Raw genomic sequence first — 22,983 nt, 5'->3', positions numbered from 1 at the left:
TAAATCATTGACTGGAACCCAGTATCTCTACACTGGTCATTCCCACTCTTTACACACTGGCTAAATCATGTCTTGCTGCTCTTTTGATTGTCTACCTACTCTTTTAGGAATGGTAAACGTTCAATGTGACATACATTATTCAGTAATGCTCTAATGTTTTTAAAAGTAGACGTAATATGAATCTCACTCACCAACTGGCTAATTGTCCTCCTGGACTAGCAAGGTATAGTTTTCTTTAACAACATTGTCTGTCTGGATCACTATCCCAGTCTTAAAATGTTCCCTTTTCATTAGCAAAACATATCTCCTGCTGACTCAATCCATTTGGACTGTCTGTACATATACTGATTGGCTACTTCTGGATCGGCTGGCTGGTCTTTCTCTAGTCTAAATGCTAGCCTGAATTGTCTTTCTCTGCATTGCACAGGCCCTTGATAGTGCCGGGCAGCATGCCGGCAAAATGGTACTTCTCCTGGAAAATATGGCAATTTCTTTATATTGTCCATGTGCTCTTATACATCATAGTTCTATTTCTTTAGTCACCATAGACAAACATTACCTTTAAACAACAACAAATCTCATTGAAATGCCTTGAAATGACTTGAATTGACCAGACAATAAAACGGACATAATGATCATAAGTATTACATAACTGAGTTATGAACGTTTGTAACCTCCAATCCTACACTTTTAACAACTGATGTAACATTGTTATAGGCATGAAATCGAGAGCTTGGGACTACAAGGTTCTATCTGCAAAAAGATGATTCTGAGATAATTGGCTTCAAAGTTCCAAACCCTCAATGGTTTGAATGGTGTCAGCAACTTTTGAACTCAACAACATGAATTGGGGTATTTAGAGTACTATATAGGTAGAGAACATTGAACAGAATAAGGCTATGACAATAACTCAATTTGACAAAAATGCAGATAGAACCATATAGTCCCAAGCTCTCGAATTGGTACTGTAAACACATGAGCAACGCTTCATCATTTTTTTCTTTCATGCATCTTAACAGACTTTTACATCAGCTGGTGAAAGTGTTATGTCGTTCTTCAAAACGTTATTGTATCTTTATGCCTCTTTGTGTTAAAGACACAGTTTTACAAACACATAATAATAACAAAATAAAATGATATTGTGCATTAAAAGGACACACTACTTTCAGTGCATTCAGAAGAGATACTGTACAACCTAAGACATACAGTCTCATTCCTGGTTAAGACCCCTTTTTACACTGCAATGGCTGGCTCATGAGGAGTTGTAATAAGAACCAGTTAGGCATGATGATCCAGGAAGCCAGCTAAATCTTGTCTGATCGTACATAACAGGCTTCTACAGAATGAAGAAGCTCAGATTGATGAGGTGGAAATGGTTCACACTTACACACAATTGCACTCCAAATAAATATATCTATAATTTCTATGCATATTACATTTACAAATAGATCTGCCAATTTGATATGTGTTATATCTCTATAGTATTTTTTTATTTGTACAATAAAATTATATTTTGAAGTAATTTTATCTTTTGAAATAATGACTTGAATTTGTGCAAACATACAACAATGGATTGTTATCTTTTTTGTTTGGTTTTTGACTCGTTTCGTCTAAACTGGTAAACACTACAAAATAAGTCTACCATGTGATGGTCAGTGTGTCTGCTGTCTCTAGGAGTAGTCCTGGTCCTGCCTGTAGCCGTACGGCCCTCCCTCTGCCTCTTCCTGGACAAACTCCTCCTTCTTATCCCAACCATCGGCCCAGCCCCCGTTCTGCGTAGTGGCACCGTACGTTTTGGCCGGACCGCCACCCAGGGCACCGTAACTCTGGGTGATGTCGCCCGTCTCCTCTGCCAGCTCATCCTCATCGATGAAGCCACACTTCTCGTCGCTGGTCAGCTCTGGGTCGGCCCACGGCTGCTTCTCTCCAGAGGCAAAGATGCCATAGAAGATGACTCCCCCATAGTGAACCAGAGCAGCGATGAGGAACACCCACTGCCACTCTTCTCGAGTCTGCATGGGGACAGATGGAATATAAAGTGTTTTATACAAAGTCACAGAGATTTGTAATTCTATCTGATAATGAATCTACGTTTAACCATAATGTTTTATGGACTTTCCAAGGGTAACAGAATGTCTTACCTTGTTTTTTGTCATGGCACCTACGATCAATGGGCATACCATGCCAGACAGGGTGCCCACACCGTTGGATATGCCCATAAGGATACTGGCATAGCGTGGAGCAATGTCTAAGTGATTGACGTTGAATCCTGATGGAAGGAACGATCAGAATGAAATACAAGGTTTTAAGTGTGAAGTTACTCTCTATAAGACAGATCTCTAAGACAACAATTGATTAGCACTTGATTAAATAAAATCAAGGGGTTATAGTTCTTGTGGTTTAACTATTTTCGCTATAACTTAGACCTCGATTCAATCAGTTTGAGCGTAAACCCGCTTTGGCCGACATCCGCATAGCGACTGTTGTTGGAGGTGTAACTGCGGTGTGAACTGACAAATAAGTGAGTGGCTGCTTTAGTGTCACAAACCACCCCCTTCCTTATTATCCCCACCGTGTTAGAAGTTCAACACAGTGATAGAAAGTGTAGGCTTCTAATGCATGTTTCCATGTTCATTTGGATGGGGGATTCATAGCCTATCAGTCTAATCGAGGTGTAGACAATAGATCATCACGCATTTGAGTGTTTGAACTTGTAACGCAGCTGCATGAACTTCTAATTATAAAGTCATATTATAAAGTCGGTTGGTTTCGTACTTGCATCCAATGGCAGTGTCCACGATAAGCTAATGCAAGGAGCCGCTTGTGGATTTGACAGTTCTAACGCAGTTCTACCTCCGACACCGCCAAAACAACTGCTATGTGGGTGTCGGCTAATGCAGATCTGATAGAATCTAGCCCTTAAGGTCTCTAGAGCTTTTGCTCATTCTTGGTAGGTATTAAAAACTACCATTAGTAATTACCTTTTCTCTTTAATTAAGAACATGTGTCCCTTAATGGAGTACTAGTATGTGGATGTATCAAAACTACTGAAATATCCTAAACATAATATAAATGTAATGGAAATGAAATTGCGATGAAAAACAAAGCACCATGCAGCCATCTTGTTGCAAAGGGAGTAGCTAGCCAGCCAATCTCCTCCCCCACACTGAGTGTCCTCTGTAGCTGCACACAGCCAGCCTGTATGGCAGCTCCTCCGGGACTTGCGCTGAATTATTAAATACTCCAGGAGAAAGCCCAAGAAAAATGAGTAGTAGTAAAACCAAGGTCTGCCTTGGAGCCACAAGCATCAGCTGGAATAGATGCTTGAGGAATGTGAGAAATCGTACTTGTTCCCTTTGTAGCTGGATATTACTGATTGCAAGTCCTTAACCACACTGCTAACCCTAATGCCTAACCCAAACCTTAAATTAATTCCAAAAAGCTAAGTTTTGTTTACTTGAATTTTGACTTTGCAGCTGGCCCATCTAGAGAAAATCGCTCAGTTCTGCCTCCATGGCAAGATTCATGACAATAAACGTCAACCTGCAATAAATAGTGGCCATTCTAGACAGAATCTACAGTGTAGTTTGGAGATTTGTTCTCTTTCTACACAGAGTAAGGGAGGAGTCTCCTACAAGCAGCTGTGATCTATACTGGCAGACTCTCTGATACCATGTATTTAACAGGCACTGACCTGATATTGCAAATCCACTGAAGCCCACAGCAAGGACCAGGAAGGAAATGGCCACCGCTTTGGTGTGGGAAAATCCCACTACCAGCAGCAACGTAGCCTCCATGCCAAACCCTGCAGAGACAGACAGTCACACACATGCTACAGTAACCCAGGGTCTATGGGCAATCACAGTTGCAATTTAATTACAGAAGTCACAAATACACAGTCAGTCCCAAACAGAATTGTTTTGCTACAGTCATTGTATCACGATCATACAGATTGTGTAAAAACATTATTATTCTATCAAACACATTTGGATATACAGTTGAAGTCGGAAGTTTACATACACTTAGGTTGGAGTCATTAAAACTTGTTTTTCAACCACTCCACAAATGTCTTGTTAACAAACTATAGTTTTGGCAAGTCGGTTAGGACATCTACTTTGTGCATGACACAAGTAATTTTTCCAACAATTGTTTACAGACAGATTATTTGACTGATTATTTGACTGTATCACAGTGGGTCAGAAGTTTAAACAGCTTGGAAAATACCAGAAAACGATGTAATGGCTTTAGAAGCTTCTGATAGGCTAATTGACATCATTTGAGTCAATTGGAGGTGTACCTGTGGATGTATTTCCAGGCCTACCTTCAAACACAGTGCCTCTTTGCTCGACATCATGGGAAAATCAAAAGAAATCTGCCAAGACCTCAGAAAAAAAATTGTAGACCTACACAAGTCTGGTTCATCCTTGGGAGCAATTTCCAAACACCTGAAGGTACCACGTTCATCTGTACAAACAATAGTATGCAAGTATAAACACCATGGGACCACGCAGCAGTCATACCGCTCAGGAAGGAGACGCCTTCTGTCTCCTAGAGATGAACGTACTTTGGTGCGAAAAGTGCAAAGCAATCCCAGAACAACAGCAAAGGACCTTCTGAAGATGCTGGAGGAAACAGGTACAAAAGTATCTATATCCACAGTAAAATGAGTCCTATATCGACATAACCTGAAAGGCCGCTCAGCAAGGAAGAAGCCACTGCTTCAAAACCGCCATAGAAATGCCAGACTACGGTTTGCAACTGCACATGGGGACAAGGATCATACTTTTTGGAGAAATGTCCTCTGGTCTGATTAAACAAAAATATAACTGTTTGGCCATAATGACCATCGTTATGTTTGGAGGAAAAGGGGGTTGGCTTGCAAGCCGAAGAACACCATCCCAACCGTGAAGCACGGGGGTGGCAGCATCATGCTGCGGGTCTGCTTTGCTGCAGGAGGGTCTGGTGCACTTCACAAAATAGATGGCATCATGAGGAAGGAAAATTATGTGGATATATTGAAGCAACATCTCAAGACATCAGTCAGGAAGTTAAAGCTTGGTCGCAAATGGGTCTTCCAAATGGACAATGACCCCAAGCATACTTCCAAAGTTGTGGCAAAATGGCTTAAGGAAAACAAAGTAAAGGTATTGGAGTGGCCATCACAAAGCCCTGACCTCAATCCTTTAGAAAATGTGTGGGCAGAACTGAAAAAGCGTGTGCGAGCAAGGAGGCCTACAAACCTGACTCATTTACACCAGCTCTGTCAGGAGGAATGGGCCAAAATTCACCCAACTTATTGTGGGAAGCTTAAGCAATTTAAAGGCAATGGTACCAAATACTAATTGAGTGTATGCAAACTTCTGATCCACTGGGAATGTGATGAAAGAAATAAAAGCTGAAATGAATCATTCTCTCTACTATTATTCTGACATTTCACATTCTTAAAATAAAGTGGTAATCCTAACTGACCTAAGACAGGGCATTTTTACTAGGATTAAATGTCAGGAATTGTGAAAAACTGAGTTTAAATGTATTTGGCTAAGGTGTATGTAAACCTCCGACTTCAACTGTAATTGTGCATGATGTGCTGAAGGGGCTCTCTCACCTCCACAGTTCATGATCTTCCTGACTGTAGTGGTAGACAGAATGTTCCTGCTGCGTAGGTAGTCAGCCAACTGCCCTCCGATGGGCACAATGATTGTCATCACCAAGTGGGGCAGGGCAGACACCATGCCAACCTGAGGACAGGAACAGTTGCAATCAACATCAACATAGAGTTATTAAAAGGTATTTAAGTCAGTTAGAGCCTAGCACAACATTTTCACACATCCCTCACCTAGGCCTTGAGTACCATACCCCAGCAACCCTGTTTGTTTAGGCTGGTGCCCTATCCTGGGAACGCTCCACTGGTCTCACCTTGCTTATCTCAAACCCAAACACCTCCTCGAAGTAAGCCGGCTGACTGATAAGCAGTAGGTAGAAGGTCCAGCTTCTGCAGAAGTTGGCCACGATGATTGCATAGACAGGCATGGAGGTGAAGAACTTTTTCCAGGGGGTCTTAAATTTCTACGATGGAGCAAAAGTGAGGAAAATACATGAGTTACCGGTGAAAGGGTAGCAGTGGTGAGAAAGAGAGAAACACAACATGCATGCAGTCTATAGAGAGTGCCTGTCCGCATATTCTGCAAGATTGATTGTATATTTGAAACAATTTAAAAGTAGGCTAAATTCTACAGCCCACACTTCTATGCAAAATATGAATTGTTGTTCAATATTTAGTTTATCAATAGATTATTGGGTTTTGGAAAGTATTCAGACTCCTTGACTTTTTCCACATTTTGTTACGTTACATCCTTATTCTAAAATGGATTAAAAAGTTTTTTAATGACAAAGCAAAAACAGGTTTTTAGACATTTTTGCAAATATATTACAAATAAAAAAACAGAAATATTACATTTAAATAAGTATTCAGACCCTTCACTCAGTACTTTGTTGAAGCATCTTTGGCAGCGATTACAGCCTCAAGTCTTCTTGGGTATGACGCTACATGCTTGGCACACATGCATTTGGGGAGTTTCTCCCATTCTTCTCTGCAGATCCTCTCAAGCTCTGTCAGGTTGGATTGGGAGCGTCACTGCACAGCTATTTTCAGGTCTCTCCAAAGATTTGATCTGGTTCAAGTCTGGGCTCTGGCTGGGCCAATCAAGGACATTCAGAGACTTGTCCCGAAGCCACTCCTGTGTTGTCTTGGCTGTGTGCTTAGGGTCGTTGTCCTGTTGGAAGGTGAACCTTCGCTCCAGTCTGAGGTCCTGAGCGTTCTGGTGCAGGTTTTCATCAAGGATCTCTCTGTACTTTGCTCCGTTCATCTTTCCCTCGATCCTGACTAGTCTCCCAGTCCCTGCCGCTGAAAAACATCCCCACAGCATGATGCTACCACCACCATGCTTCACCGTAGGGATGGTCCCAGTTTTCCTCCAGACGTCACGCTTGGCATTCAGGCCAAAGAGTTCAATCTTGGTTTCATCAGGCCAGATAATCTTGTTTCTCATGGTCTGAGAGTCTTCAGGTGCCTTTTGGCAAACTCCAAGCGGGCTGTCATGTGCCTTTTACTGAGGAGTGGCTTCAGTCTGGCCATTCTACCATAAAGGCTTGATTGGTGGAGTGCTGCAGAGATGATTGTCCTTCTGGAAGGTTCTCCCATCTCTACAAAGAAACTCTGGAGCTCTGTCAGAGTGATCATTGGGTTCATGGTCACCTCCCTGACCAAGGCCTTTCTCCCCGATTGCTCAGTTTGGCTGGGCGGCCAGCTCTAGGAAGAGTCTTGGTGGTTCCAAACTTCTTCCATTTAAGAATGATGGAGGCCACTCTGTTCTTGGGGACTTTCAATGCTGCAGACATGTTTTGGTACCCTTCCCCAGATCGGTGCCTCGACACAATCCTGTCTCAGAACTCTCTGGACAATTCCTTCAACCTCATGGCTTTGTTTTTGCTCTGACAGGCACTGTCAACTGTGGGACCTTATATAGACAGGTGTGTGCCATTCCAAATCATGTCCAATCAATTGAATTGACCACAGGTACACTCCTATCAAGTTGTATAAACATCTCAAGGATGATCAATGGAAACAGGATGCACCTGAGCTCAATTTCGAGTCTCATAGCAAAGGGTCTGAATACTTATGTAAATAAGGTATTTCCGTTTTTTATTTGTAATACATGTGCACAAATTTCCTGTTTTCATTTTGTCATTATAGGTTATTATGTGTAGATTAATAAGGATTTGTTTTTGTAATCAATTTTAGAATAAGGCTGTAACGTAACAAAATTTGGAAAAGTCAAGGCGTCTGAATGCTTTCCAAGATTAAATAGGCTATGATGTTACACTCCTATCACACAGCAATACTGTAGCCTACCCATACTATCAAATATTTTACATAAGGCCTCCCGAGTGGCGCAGCGGTCTAAGGCACTGCAGTGCTTGAGGCGTCACTACAGATCCGGGTTCGATCCCGGGCTGTGTCACAGCCGGCCGCGACCGGGAGAACCCATGAGGTGATGCACAATTGGCCCAGCGTCGTCCGGGTTAGGGGAGGGTTTGGCTGGCCGGGATGTCCTTGTCCCATCGCGCTCTAGTACTCCTGTGGCGGGCAAGGTGCATGCACGCTGACGCGGTCACCAGTTGTACGATGTTTCTCCGACACATTGGTGTGGCTGGCTTCCGGATTAAGCGAGCAGTGTGTCAAGAAGCAGTGGCTCTCGACCTCTACCGAGTCTGTACGGGAGTTGCAGTGATGGGACAAGACTGTAACTACCAATTGGGGTAAAAAATATATACAGTAAAGAAAATGGCTGCTGTCAAAATTATCACATTTTATTGATATTGATATTGAAAAGAAGTGTGTGTAATTATTAATTATCTTTTTTTGTGAGTTTGATATTCAAATTGTTTCTAGTAAGTGAATTTCTCAGGAATAGTTAAGTGAGTTGTAATATTTTTTTTATAAATAAGAGCTTATCAAGAAATGTAGTGGACACCCAGATGCAACTATGTTTTCCCCATTTTTTCATATTTACATCCTAATGACCACTACAGAGGACAATTTCACACTTACAATAAAATATAAATAACCATATTAAAAAATATATATACAGTGGGGAGAACAAGTATTTGATACACTGCCGATTTTGCAGGTTTTCCTACTTACAAAGCATGTAGAGGTCTGTAATTTTTATCATAGGTACACTTCAACTGTGAGAGACGGAATCTAAAACAAAAATCCAGAAAATCACATTGTATGATTTTTAAGTAATTAATTTGCATTTTATTGCATGACATAAGTATTTGATCACCTACCAACCAGTAAGAATTCCGGCTCTCACAGACCTGTTAGTTTTTCTTTAAGAAGCCCTCCTGTTCTCCACTCATTACCTGTACTAACTGCACCTGTTTGAACTTGTTACCTGTATAAAAGACACCTGTCCACACACTCAATCAAACAGACTCCAACCTCTCCACAATGGCCAAGACCAGAGAGCTGTGTAAGGACATCAGGGATAAAATTGTAGACCTGCACAAGGCTGGGATGGGCTACAGGACAAAAGGCAAGCAGCTTGGTGAGAAGGCAACAACTGTTGGCGCAATTATTAGAAAATGGAAGAAGTTCAAGATGACGGTCAATCACCCTCGGTCTGGGGCTCCATGCAAGATCTCACCTCGTGGGGCATCAATGATCATGAGGAAGGTGAGGGATCAGCCCAGAACTACACGGCAGGACCTGGTCAATGACCTGAAGAGAGCTGGGACCACAGTCTCAAAGAAAACCATTAGTAACACACTACGCCATCATGGATTAAAATCCTGCAGCGCACGCAAGGTCCCCCTGCTCAAGCCAGCGCATGTCCAGGCCTGTCTGAAGTTTTCCAATGACCATCTAGATGATCCAGAGGAGGAATGGGAGAAGGTCATGTGGTCTGATGAGACAAAAATAGAGCTTTTTGGTCTAAACTCCACTCGCCGTGTTTGGAGGAAGAAGAAGGATGAGTACAACCCCAAGAACACCATCCCAACCGTGAAGCATGGAGGTGGAAACATCATTCTTTGGGGATGCTTTTCTGCAAAGGGGACAGGACGACTGCACCGTATTGAGGGGAGGATGGATGGGGCCATGTATCGCGAGATCTTGGCCAACAACCTCCTTCCCTCAGTAAGAGCATTGAAGATGGGTCGTGGCTGGGTCTTCCAGCATGACAACGACCCGAAACACACAGCCAGGGCAACTAAGGAGTGGCTCCGTAAGAAGCATCTCAAGGTTCTGGAGTGGCCTAGCCAGTCTCCAGACCTGAACCCAATAGAAAATCTTTGGAGGGAGCTGAAAGTCCGTATTGCCCAGCGACAGCCTCGAAACCTGAAGGATCTGGAGAAGGTCTGTATGGAGGAGTGGGCCAAAATCCATGCAGCAGTGTGTGCAAACCTGATCAAGACCTACAAGAAACGTATGATCTCTGTAATTGCAAACAAAGTACCAAATATTAAGTTCTGCTTTTCTGATGTATCAAATACTTATGTCATGCAATAAAATGCAAATTAATTACTTAAAAATCATACAATGTGATTTTCTGGATTTTTGTTTTAGATTCCGCCTCTCACAGTTGAAGTGTACCTATGATAAAAATTACAGACCTCTACATGCTTTGTAAGTAGGAAAACCTGCAAAATCGGCAGTGTGTCAAATACTTGTTCTCCCCACTGTATATTTTTTTTCACCCCAAACACTTGTTATGTTATGTAAAAAAGAAAATAGGAGGCTAATGTAACGTAACATACCATTGTAAATAGTGTCAGTGTCAGAGATTGCCCTGAGACCATGTTGTGGACTTCAATGTAAAATATCAACTTTCGACTATATATTATAAACCGTGATGCCTATGGGATTACAAAACTTGAAATATATACAGTGCATTCGAAAAGTATTCAGACCCCTTCCCTTTTTCCACATTTTGTTACGTTACAGCCTTATTCTAAAATTGATTAAATTATTTTTTCCCTCATCAATCTACACAGAATAGCCCATAATTTTTTGCAAATGTATACAAAATAAAAAACAGAAATACCTTATTTACATAAGTATTCAGACCCTTTGCTATGAGACTTGAAATTGAGCTCAGGTGCATCCTGTTTCCATGATTTGGAAAGGCACACACCTGTCTATATAAGGTCCCACAGTTGACAGTGCATGTCAGAGCAAAAACCAAGCCATGAGGTCGAAGGAATTGTCCGGAGAGCTCCGAGACAGGATTGTGTTGAGGCACAGATCTGAGGAAGGGTACCAAAAAATGTCTGCAGCATTGAAGGTTCCAAAGAACACAGTGGCCTCCATCATTCTTAAATGGAAGATGTTTGGAACCACCAAGACTCTTCCTAGAGCTGGCCGCCCGGCCAAACTGAGAAATCAGGGGAGAAGGGCCTTGGTCAGGTAGGTGACCAAAAACCCAATGGTCACTCTGACAGAGCTCCAGAGTTCCTCTGTGGAGATGGGAGAACCTTCCAGAAGGACAACCATCTCTGCAGCACTCCACCATTCAGGCCTTTATGGTAGAGTGGCCAGACGGAAGTCACTCCTCAGTAAAAGGCACCATCCCTACGGTGAAGCATGGTGGTGGTAGCATCATGCTGTGGGGGTGTTTTTCAGCATCAGGGACTGGGAGACTAGTCAGGATAGAGGGAAAGATGAACAGAGCAAAGTACAGAGAGATCCTTATTGAAAACCTACTCCAGAGCGCTCAGGACCTCAGACTGGAGCGAAGGTTCACCTTCCAACAGGACAACAACCCTAAGCACACAGCCAAGACAAAGCAGGAGTGGCTTCGGGACAAGTCTCTGAATGTCCTTGAGTGGCCCGGCCAGAGCTCGGACTTGAACCCGATCGAACATCTCTGGAGAGACCTGAAAATAGCTGTGCAGCTACGCTCCCCATCCAACCTGACAGCGCTTGAGAGGATCTGCAGAGAAGAATGGGAGAAACTCCCCAAATACAGGTTTACCAAGCTTGTAGCATCATACTCAAGAAGACTCAAGGCTGTAATCGCTGCCAAAAGTGGTTCAACAAAGTACTGAGTAAAGGGTCTGAATACTTATGTAAATGTGATATTTCAATTTTTAATTTGTAATAAATGTGCAAAGAAATATAGAAATCTGTTTTTGCTTTGTCATTATGGGGTATTGTGTGTAGATTGATGAGGAAAAAATCGAATTTCATCCATTTTAGATTAAGGCTGTAACGTAAAAAAATGTGGAAAAAGTCAAGGTCTGAATACATTCCGAATGCACTGTATAGCCTATCTTTTTGCTAGGCTACTAAGTCCAATTAAATGAGAGATGCGCATGGTAATTTGTTGTATGGCTACTTCAGGAATATGAACCCATCACGGCCAGACAAGGTGAGGAATTTATTCTGCAATGGATATGAAAATAAAATAAATAGGAAACTGATTCCTATGTCTATATGTTAGATTAAACAAATAAAACACATAGATTTTCACTCCACTAGCAGAGATGTGCATACACATGGTCTAAAGTTTGCAGGGAGGTGAGCACATTCTCACAAGTTAGATTTGTATTAATGTCAACTTTTTGGGTGTGAAACTGGCGCATGCGCATTTAGGGGTATATTTTGTACTTACTAGCGGTTCATACATGAGGCCTCAGGCGAGCAGAGATCAAAACACGCCTAAGTAGAAAGTGGGGTATAGCACCATCTCCCAATTTAATATCATAGGAATCGATTTCAGGAGAAGTGGACTTTGAAGACTTTGAGAACTCTGTTCTAATATCACTCAGAAAACATATTGGCCTACTATAAAACTTTGTCAAATTTTCACACTGACTTTGATTATTTCACTGAAACAGAGAAGCAGGGCATGAGGTTAGTTGAGTGAAAGTTGTTTGAAACCCTTCAAACAACTTTTATTCAACCAACCTCAAGCCCTGTCCCTCACCTCAGCAGGGCCCATGAGCTTGGCACTCTCCCCGATGCTCTCCTCTATGTAGACACGTTCCTCCTGGGTGATGGTAGGGTGCACAGCAGGACTTTCATACGACACCAGGATCCAGAACATATACCAGAAGATCCCAAAGCACCCTGCACAGTGATATTGAGATTGTTACACAGGATAAATAAAATATGGGTTGTGGATTATGTAACTATTCCAGTCATTAGGGGTCCAAGCACAAAGCTACAGAAACCCTATTATAAATGTGTATTAATCGTGTCATTGTTGTATGTGGACATGTGAAAAGCTTAGATTGGCCTATATGAAAACATGAAATTCTTAACAGGCAGCCTGATCTTTCAGAAATCCCCCAAAGACTAAACCCCAGACAGAAAGGCCAAATTCATCTAGTCCAGGGAGAGATGGAAAATTATTGGAGAACAGACACACCAAAACATTGGGGACAAATCAATGGTCTGGAGGTCTGAAAGCATCAGCAACTAGCTTTAAAATCTCCTGAAGATGATGTACTATACTCAACATATTTTCAAATAGGTTGTTGGTTAAAATGTGATGAAGATTAAAAAAAAAAAAAAAAAAGATTGGAAGCTATATAAAAAGAAAGAAAGAAGTTGAAAACTCTATATATGCTCCCAACAATTGAATCGGTAAACCTAACCAACGTTTTGGCACGCAGTGCCTTCTTCAGGATGGGTGTGTATCAGCTCATGCTTTTTACATTTGGAAGCTATAACATCAGCATGGAACTCTATCATACCATAGAGATAGAATACAGAGGACCAGCCTGAGTACTGCACCAGGATCCCTGCTAGAGGCATGGCTATGACAGCACCAGCATAGGAACCTGCAAGAGGAAATGGTAGAGAGGGGTAAGAGAAGAAGGAAAAAGGACATCTAAATAGTCAGCAGTACAACTACTGTACCTCTTGCTTCACTACCATAGTGTGACAGGTAAGATAAGATACTATTGAAAATAGTATTTACCACAGAAGGAGGTGGTAGCCAGGCGACTCCTCTCCAGAGGGGGAGCCCACTTACTCCAGATCCCATGGCAGGCTGGGTAGGTCACTCCCTGGGTAGGTCACACACACCACAGAACCATGAGCAACTAAGAGTAGGTAACTGGTTTAAACTAAATAATACTGCTGCTATTATTATGAAGTTATAATTAATAAGATGGCCAGAAAATTCTGATGATCCTGCTCCTTATGGCAATAGCAATGGATTCTAGCGACACTGCTTAACACTTAGTTTTTAGCATTTTATTAGGATCCCCATTAGCTACTGCTAAAGCAGCAGCTACTCTTCCTGGGGTAAACACAAAACATAAAACATGACATAATACATGTACACAAGTACATCACAAGGACAGAACTACATACATTTTAAGTATACACGCTTTCTTACATTTATGCCTTCATAATCATGTGATTCATAGACACTATTGAATGCAAGTGCAAAACACGAAAATGGAAATGCAATAACAAGGAGGTGCATTGCAAATAGGCTGACACTTTTCGTTAAATTCCCCTGATGTGAATATAGCAACCTTGTTCTGCTAAATTCCCTTGACGTGAATAAAGCTACCTTGTTTCTATAGTTACCACCCTTAATAATGGATATCCTGGGGTAAAGCTGAGCATAGACATTTTACAGTTACAACACACAATGGGTTAAAACATCTAATTAAAAAATAAGAATATATGTTTTATTTGTCACATGTAACTGCAGTGAAATGTGTTGTTTTACAGGGTCATAGTAGTACGGCGCCCCTGGAGCAAATTAGGGTTAAGTGCCTTGCACAAGGGCACATCGACACCTTGTCAGCGCAGATATTCGAACCAGCGACCTATCGGTTACTGGCCCAACACTGTAATCGTTAGGCTACCTTTCCTGGGATAACATGTCATCTCTTAAACTAGTAAGCCTTTTGTTACAGTTACCACCCGCTATGGGTTTCATTAGGTAAAATACAACATTTATGAACATGAAATAACCATGCACTGGGCACAAACATCAATTCAACATCTAGTCCACGTTGGTTCAAATTACATGGAAACAATGTTGATTCAACCAGTGTGTGCCCAGTGGGCAGGCCTTAAATCTTGAGCCTTATTACAGTCTATCGCCCTTAACGAGTTAGCTGAGATACAGTGTAATGTGTTACTGTACCCACTATGGGTTTCATTAAGTAAATGCAACATTCATTTGTCATCTTAACCTTGTCTTCTAATCTTTCTTCACATGTCCTTCAAATACTTCCCCCATTTTGGCTCAACTGATTAATACATATAAAACATTTAAATAAAAAACACGAGGTTGCACAGAACCATTTTAAAGACTAAATGTAGGAAACTGTGTGATACAAATAGATGGTTTCAAACATAGATTGTCACAGAATAATGGGACAAATTGTAAACATAAGACATACTAATAATAGATTGGCCTACACTGAGCTGACAATCACTTGAGGAGATCCTACTAGATATGAGCTGGCATGGTTGTAAATCAAATATGATCACAAACAAAAACCAACATTCTCTCTTCATTGCCTTTTTGATTAACATTAATAAGAGACGCAGTGCGCTGAGCTAACTGATGAGCCTCTCATAACACTGACAATGCTGCTGCCATTAAATGTTAATTAGCTGCTAATTGGAACAGAGTGTGCTATTGGAAAATGCAATCTGCATGGACATGCTAGGAGGAGATTTCTCCTAGCTATCCACTGAACTGATCTGAGATCACTATACAGTGTATGGATCACTTTTAGGTCCTCCTGTATGCACATGGAATGTATACCACTCCCAACTTAATTCATTGTGCACAATTTACTGAATATATCCAAAACACTGAAGCCTTTCCTTACAGAGACAAAAACAAGACATAACCAGATTAGCCTTTGTCACCTGATGGCTCATTCAAATCAAGAGACAGATGTGGGCACTGGGCACAGACGTGAATTCAACGTCTATTCCACGTTGGTTCAACGTAATTTCATTGAAATGACGTGGAAACAACGTTGATTCAACCAATGTGTACCCAGTTGGGAGCTACTGGCCCAGTTTCACCTCAGCCATCAATGCCAAACACGTAGATGTGCTGTTGTTATTGAATTACACCATTCATTATCACAAGACATTCATCTGAACCCTATGTCTATCACTCACAGCCAACGCAGCCTATAGCCAATTATTTTAAGATAATTATTGCATTGAAAGTAGTTAGTAATGAGTCAGGGCTGTGAGCATAAATACACATTTCCATTCTCTGCAAGATAATGGACAATAAAGTATTATTCTAAAATTCCATCTATGGTGTTCAAAATGGTTCTCAATGGTTGGCTCTGCTGCCAGGATGGTGTGTCGGTTTAGCTGGATGTATTGTAGCCTGCCCTTCAGTATCAACACGGCATCATGTTTTACTATACAAGGCAGCAGCTGCCAACATCTCATGTTTCACTATGCCTACTGGACAGTGGATTTATGAGCTGCTGATGTATCAGTACATTGTCTTTGGGAATCTGATTCTGGCTAGACCAGCATTTTCTTAACTGTGGTGTTACTACCAGAGAGCAGAGCAGATATGTTTCAACAATTGTATTGATTTATTCTGATCCCTATTAGCTTTTGCCGAAGCAGCAGCTATTCTTCCTGGGGTCCACACAAAAACATAAAACATGACAAGTAACAACCCACCGGGCACACACTGGTTGAATCAACGTTGTTTCCACGTCATTTCAATTAAATCACGTTGAACCAATGTGGAATAGATGTTGAATTGACGTCTGTGCCCAGTGGGAAAACACTGATACACTGATAGACAAGAACAGGCACACAAATGTAAAATACAACGATATACAAACAATACAACTAAATAATAATGAACCTTGTTAGAGTGTGTGTGTGTGTGTGTGTGTGTGTGTGTGTGTGTGTGTGTGTGTGTGTGTGTGTGTGTGTGTGTGTGTGTGTGTGTGTGTGTGTGTGTGTGTGTGTGTGTTTGTGTGTGTCATTTCACAGTCCCTACTGTGCCATGAGATGTTGTTTTATCCATTTATTTAAAGGTAATTTTGGTGTTTGCTTGAGTAATTGGAGGTGGAAGGGATTATGGCTCTGGATAATACTGTGCATTGCCTTCAATTCGTTTATGACTTGGGGACTGTGAAGAGACCCCTGGTGGCATGTCTTGTGGGGTATGTATGGGTGTCTGAGCTGTATGTTATTTGATTATGCAGACAATCTGGAATTTTCATCGCCGTAATATTTCTCATAAAAACTAGAAGACAAGCAGTTAATCTCTTGTCAACTGTCAACTAGGAAAGACTGGCATGCATGTTGTTGATGTTAGTTGTGTATGTGCAGTTAAGGGCAAGGTGTGCTGCTCTGTTTTGAGCCAGCTGCAGCTTTGCTAGGTCTTTCTTTGCTGCACTTGACCATATTACTGGACAGTAATCAAGATGGGGCAACTAGGACAGTTAATTTTTGTGTCAAAAAAGCAGAACATCTTTTTATAACAGACATAGAGGAGAGGACTCTCCCACAACAAATAACCAGCTGCAGATCAATACAACAGTCTCACATTTCCCCAGGGTGCATTCTGGCTGTTGTACTGACTCTATTCCATTGCCTCTGATATACTGTAGCCTAATCATAATCGAAATGCCACAAAGGAAAACTGGCTATTTTCGAAAACGGTGCTATTGACAGGATAGGCCTACGCAGTTTCTATTACAATTTGCATATCAAAAGAGCTCTCCAGAAATGTGACTTTTTAATTAAAGAAGCCCTTACCTCCACCAGCCCTTGCAATATCCTCACAAAGATGACCAGTCCATAATGCGTCCGCGCCGCAGAGGGGATTAACATATTGAGCGTCGAGGTAAGGAAAATGGCTAGACCGAAAACCCTAAAAGAAATAGAAATATAAAAACATGCATATATAGTATGTCGTAGGCCTATAGATAATTTTCATAAACAATGTATCCAGTAGGCCTAGCGATTTATTTAAGGTTTATTCATGTTTTGCCCAATTTATTATTCAAAGCGGGAAACAGAAATAGCATAGGCCTAGGCCTCTCATTGACTTCATGTTTAATTTATTAATCGCTGATTTTTTTATGGCCATTCCAGTTATATTCAGCAGGGATCCATCGAACATATCACAGTCCACACTCGGTTACTGGCTTACTATCAAAAATTGACTTAGTCCTATTCGAATAGGCTATTCAATATAATTTCTCTATCCCTTTTTCTAACGGTTATATAAGGCCTATATTCGGCCGGTTGGTTTTATTCTTCTAATCAAATTGCCAATCTTACGTCCAAAATATATATAATTTTTCTTGCATAATTACAATATTTAAGAATAGGATTTTTTTCATGTCAAGCATTAGCTAGTGCACCGTTAACTTTTCTATTTAGGTTAGATAACAATAATTAAATTGGAGAAAGAAATTAAAGCGTGATGACAGGGAGTGCCGACAGCAGACTGCATTGGTTTGAGCGCAGCTGAGCCAGTGGAGGCAATCCCTAATGAATAACGCGAACCATGGTTTTTTAAATTTTTGTCACGTTTTGTACACACCCCGAGACCCCGCCCCTCCCACAGGCACGCGGGGGGCAACTTCTAATCCGATTGAGGCAACTCTCTGGCACGAGACAGGTTGATTCGATTACATCTCAATGTCAATCAAGAAAGCATATAGACATGTTATACATTATACAAATGGAATATATCTTACATATTTAAATAGCCTGCTCAACAAATAATAATATTGTATATACTCAACAAAACATTTTATGTTGCTAAATTGATTGTTTTTCTTCATGTCTATTAAGGGTATGAATTGCGATCAGCAAATGATTATGGATACTACTATTATGAACAGTGGACCAAATATCCACTAAAATATATAGTCATTAAACCTAGATTTCCTATTATAATATCCTATATTTAAATGCTGCTCAGGTCTCATGTAGGCTAGGCCTAAACCTTATTTATAAGCCATGTTTAGTGTGCACCTTGCATATGAGCGTGAGTAAGCCTTTGGCGACGAGGACCGGGCTGGTCGCCATGCCCCAGAATGCAGCAAATTAGACACGGCTCCCCCGAGGACCTCATTAACAGGTGGCAGAAAGCCCTGTGGACCGGAGCTACACGGTCAAATCTCAATGGCCCTGCCAACGTCGGCGACTGAGCGGCTCCCTCCCCAAATTAATTCCCCATTAATGGCCTTCTCCATTGCAGTCACAGTGTCACACTGGTTACTAGGCCTACCTACTGTCTGTTAAACCTTGGCTCGCCAATATAGGCCTGTAAATCCTCCCATTCATTCACAATGAAGTCCGAATTGTTGTAAAGATTTGAAACGTCCAAGTAAACGGCCAAATGTAGCCTATCCTTGTGGGATGCCATTGTGTCTGCAACATTTTCATACCATTAAAATATAGATTTTGTTTGAAAATTCGTTTATCACATAATTTATTCTGACGGGAAGAGGTGTGATAATAACAAGATGAAAACCGAGAATATATCCAGGCTTCAGTAGCCTGCATCCACATCATCATCACCACAGTTTATCGGAACAAACATATTGGTTACATCTCTTTATGACTAAAATAAATCAGACCTATTTTCATTTTTTTCTTGAGGGTCGTTCATTTCATGGTGATACATTTTAGTAATCAATTGAATAATAACGAATAAATCCCATTGGAGACTGTGAGAAGGAAAGCGAACTTTGTAAAAAAATATATACATATATATATGAATGTAGGCCTGCCTACCTGTTAGCTGCCAGTCTCGAGCATATGTACCCTCCCGGGATCTGCGTCACTATATAGCCCCAGAAAAACGAACCATGGATCATACCGACTGTCTCTGGGTCCCAGTTGAACTTTGCTTTCTTTCCAGTGAAATTTGAACAAAGACAATAAAATAAACCATTAAAAATCGACGAAACATCAAAATAAATCCTCTTCACATTCATAATTCCATTGTAATTCAATATAATAATTCGCAAAACGTATAATACCATATAATAACCTTAATAACCAAAGTCTACGGCTCTCATATCATAACAGGAAATAGGGATATAGTGAGTAGCAGAAATGTGAGCTTTAATCATTACTATCATATACCGGTACACCATTTCGATGTGTAGGATACACAGGCTAAATGCTGTGTTATTATGGGATACAGTAGTTTAGTTTGGTTGTGGCATACCTATTATGGCTGCACTGAAAAAGCATGGAGCAAAATTAATCTCGCTATCAAACCCATACATTAAGGGTAATGTTCCTTTGCTTATTCTTTCTTTGCAATATAAGGTCAGGTCAAATGTGAGAATATTAAGAGATCTCCAACATCTGGACTATTTTTAGGGCCGACAAATTATGGAGCAGGAGGGCGGTGACACGATGTTGACGTCAGTAAAGTGTGCACCACACACACCTCTGTGATGATGATCTTCCCATCTTTGTGTATCGTACTGTTGTTGACCATGCCCACGATGGCCACGCCCAAATTGCATCGGATGCCGAAGGAGATACAGAAGCCTAGACCGCTCATGATGGCGATGATGTATCGGCGGGGCAGCCCAAAACACGTGCAGTCGCACAGGGGTGCTTTCTTCTCCTGGGCCTCAGAGGGCCTGCCATCCTCTGTTAGTTCGATAACTTCACCAGTTCCCTGTCGCTTCTCCATCACCCTGCAAACAGCCAGATAAAAAATAAAATAAAATGTCATCCAATTTCCTCGGTTGATCAGCCTCAAATTAATAGATTAGCCTACGTTTGATATTTGATTGTTATGTATAATAAAGGCATTTAGTTTAGCAGAAATTCAGGCCTGTAATTATGTTAAATGATAGACCTACAGGCCTACATATCATAGCCTGTAGCCTTCAAAATATGGCCTGCATCATGTCCAATAATAGTATTTAAAATGTAGACGTTTTAGTAAATAAGGAAGGAGACTAAATCTTCTTCGGATAGCGTACTAAAATATCATTTTATTAGGTTATCTAGGTCTACATTAAATATCTTTGCCTATTCAATCCGCTGTTTTATGAGAATAGTGTATTCGCCCCAACGACTGGGGGCGCTATTTGATTAATCATAACCAACACGATTCAGAACATGACAACTAACATGATCTAGAAAATATTTTAGATTTTTTCATTACACGAAAAGTCTACTTTAGCAAGGTAATTGAACATCTATTAATAGAAAATAGCGCTGTATGTTAGCGGAACCAGGTTCAATTTAATCAAATGCCAAAACAAAGCATCGTACACTGGAGCACGAAGCAACTGAAGATGTGTCCACCGCATTGCAGCAACCGCTCACCTTCACCTCATTTGCATTCACGGATTGGGCAGTTGCTCATCTCTCCAGGCAAACATTCATGCAGCGGTTTCAAATGTATTTATGGCCATATGTACAATTAATTCGTTTATCAAAAATAAGCCCAAATAAAGCTTAGGCTCCAGTTCCAGTATTAGGCCTTTACCTAAAATGTTTTATGTGAAATTGGCACAAGGACAAAATGACAAGGAACTCTCTATCTTATTCACAACTGCACTATAACAGTGAAGATAGCTAATTAAGCACTCCTGTTTAGAATATACATTTGGAATATCAAAACTACTGCCCATAATGTGTCATTATAGAATTACATTAAGGTGATCATTTCGTTATGCCCAACGAAAAATACATATTTTTTACGCAATAACATGTAACTGTTATTTCATCCGGCCTATCGAAGGAAGCAACAATGAATCGAAAAAATAATATCCAAACCAAAACGAAATATATTAATTTAGAGCTTCAACAATACATTGATTGACAGTAGGCTACAACTACAAGCATCAGAATAGATGTCTGAATGAAGCCCTTGCCACTTAGCAAGAAAAATCAGTTAGACGTTTAGGCTACTAGTAATAAATCGATACCCATCCCGTAAATAACGAAAGAGATACCCTCACACAACTACAGGAGGTTTTCAGTAAAATATTTAAAATATTACAGGGACCCGGTCACAAGCCAATTCCAAACGAAGATAACACTCCGTGGATTTTATCTAATAGCATACATCCTAGGCTAGTTCACGGCAAATGCATTTCACAGCTATCTGTTTAATGCATAAATGTATTATTGACTTTTTCCACATGCATCAAGGTCCTTCCTGCGCTTTCACGAGGTTATGCAGAATTGCAGAATTTTCTCACTACGTCTATTAGAGGCGTGACCATGACTGCAAGCTGTTTGAGATAAAAGTAACACACTTCTCGGCATGGGATAGGAACGTACAGTACAGTAGTAGTCTACTACCATTACACCACCATATTACACCACCATATTGTAGGCCTATCACTTGAAAATACAGAAATAATAACCAGCCCCATGTTTAAACATGAATTAACCTGCATATAAAACTACATTTTAACACCTACTTGTACATCTGCCCCAGGGTCTTCGCCCCAAATTCCTTCATTCCCTCTTTGGCTCTCATCTTGACGGACTCCATATCCAAATGTGATGTTTTTCTCAAATATGTATACTGTTTAAGCTTCATGTTACGGTGCAATGTGACCGAACAAACCCGTTGAGCAAGCGATGTATCTGATTATTTGAAAAGAAAAGCAGACAAGATCTGCAGCCTATCACAGGTCGATCGCTGTAAAAACGCCTACATATGAGAGAAATCAGATGAGCTCTGATTCCCATTCAGCATTATAAACTCATCGTTCGCCTCGGGTACAAGTGCATGCAATGCCATCGCGATGAAAATCAACAGATCATTCTAAAGCGAACGAAAGAGAAAAACGTTAGAAGCGTCTACGGTGATAACCATATCATTTAAAACAAAAAACAACCAGTAGAAGCGGGAACTAGCGGTGTGTGGAGTTGCTTCTGTAAACCACAGAGCTGGGCGCACGCGTCTCATGTGGAGAGCGCCAGCTTTTCTGACGTCGCGAGAACCTCTGGCTGTTCAGCATCAAGGTCAGCGACAGCCTCTTGCACACTATCTGCGCGTGGTGCACGCAGCATCTCCATCAGATCACCAGAGCAATGTTCAATATAGCCTACTGTCCTGAAAGCTATTGTTTACACTGTAGTCGACTGTTTTAGGGAGTGGTTCAGGCTGGAATAAGAAAGGACGGTTAGATGGTTTGATTGCATTTGGAAATCATAACCCTACAAAGTGTGAGGGCTATGCATGGTGACATACACACGCAAGTCAGTTTCAGTTTTACAACTTTTCCCAATATTTGTTTTTATATCAGGCATGAAGCTACATGTTGCTACATAAAAGACTGTCTTAGCCTCCGGAGGAGCGGTGCTAAGTGGAAACCAGATGAGGTGGATTCCCATCGAATGAGCTCTCGTGAAAACAGTAATCCATCAATAATTTAGGCATCCCCCCACATACACTTTCACCCACCTCTCTCTGCTTGCTTACACACACACAC

General features: G+C 41.1%; 1 protein-coding gene across 1 annotated transcript; it reads right to left on the bottom strand.

Annotated features, from left to right (window-relative positions):
• Positions 1-22,160, bottom strand: LOC123485583 (vesicular glutamate transporter 2.1-like). The gene is made up of 12 exons (XM_045216589.1): positions 21,964-22,160; positions 19,962-20,217; positions 19,295-19,413; positions 17,300-17,414; positions 13,494-13,581; positions 13,267-13,353; positions 12,495-12,637; positions 5,917-6,066; positions 5,606-5,738; positions 3,695-3,805; positions 2,142-2,269; positions 1-2,012 (listed from the first exon to the last, which is right to left on the bottom strand). Exons 1-12 carry the CDS (start codon positions 22,083-22,085, stop codon positions 1,671-1,673), a joined length of 1,794 nt encoding a protein of 597 aa, XP_045072524.1. The 5' UTR covers positions 22,086-22,160; the 3' UTR covers positions 1-1,670.
• Positions 22,161-22,983: the final 823 nt, after the last annotated feature.

This window comes from Coregonus clupeaformis, unplaced genomic scaffold (assembly GCF_020615455.1).
Source record: "Coregonus clupeaformis isolate EN_2021a unplaced genomic scaffold, ASM2061545v1 scaf0746, whole genome shotgun sequence".
NCBI lineage: Eukaryota > Metazoa > Chordata > Actinopteri > Salmoniformes > Salmonidae > Coregonus > Coregonus clupeaformis.
This window is presented reverse-complemented; position numbering and strand designations above follow the sequence as displayed.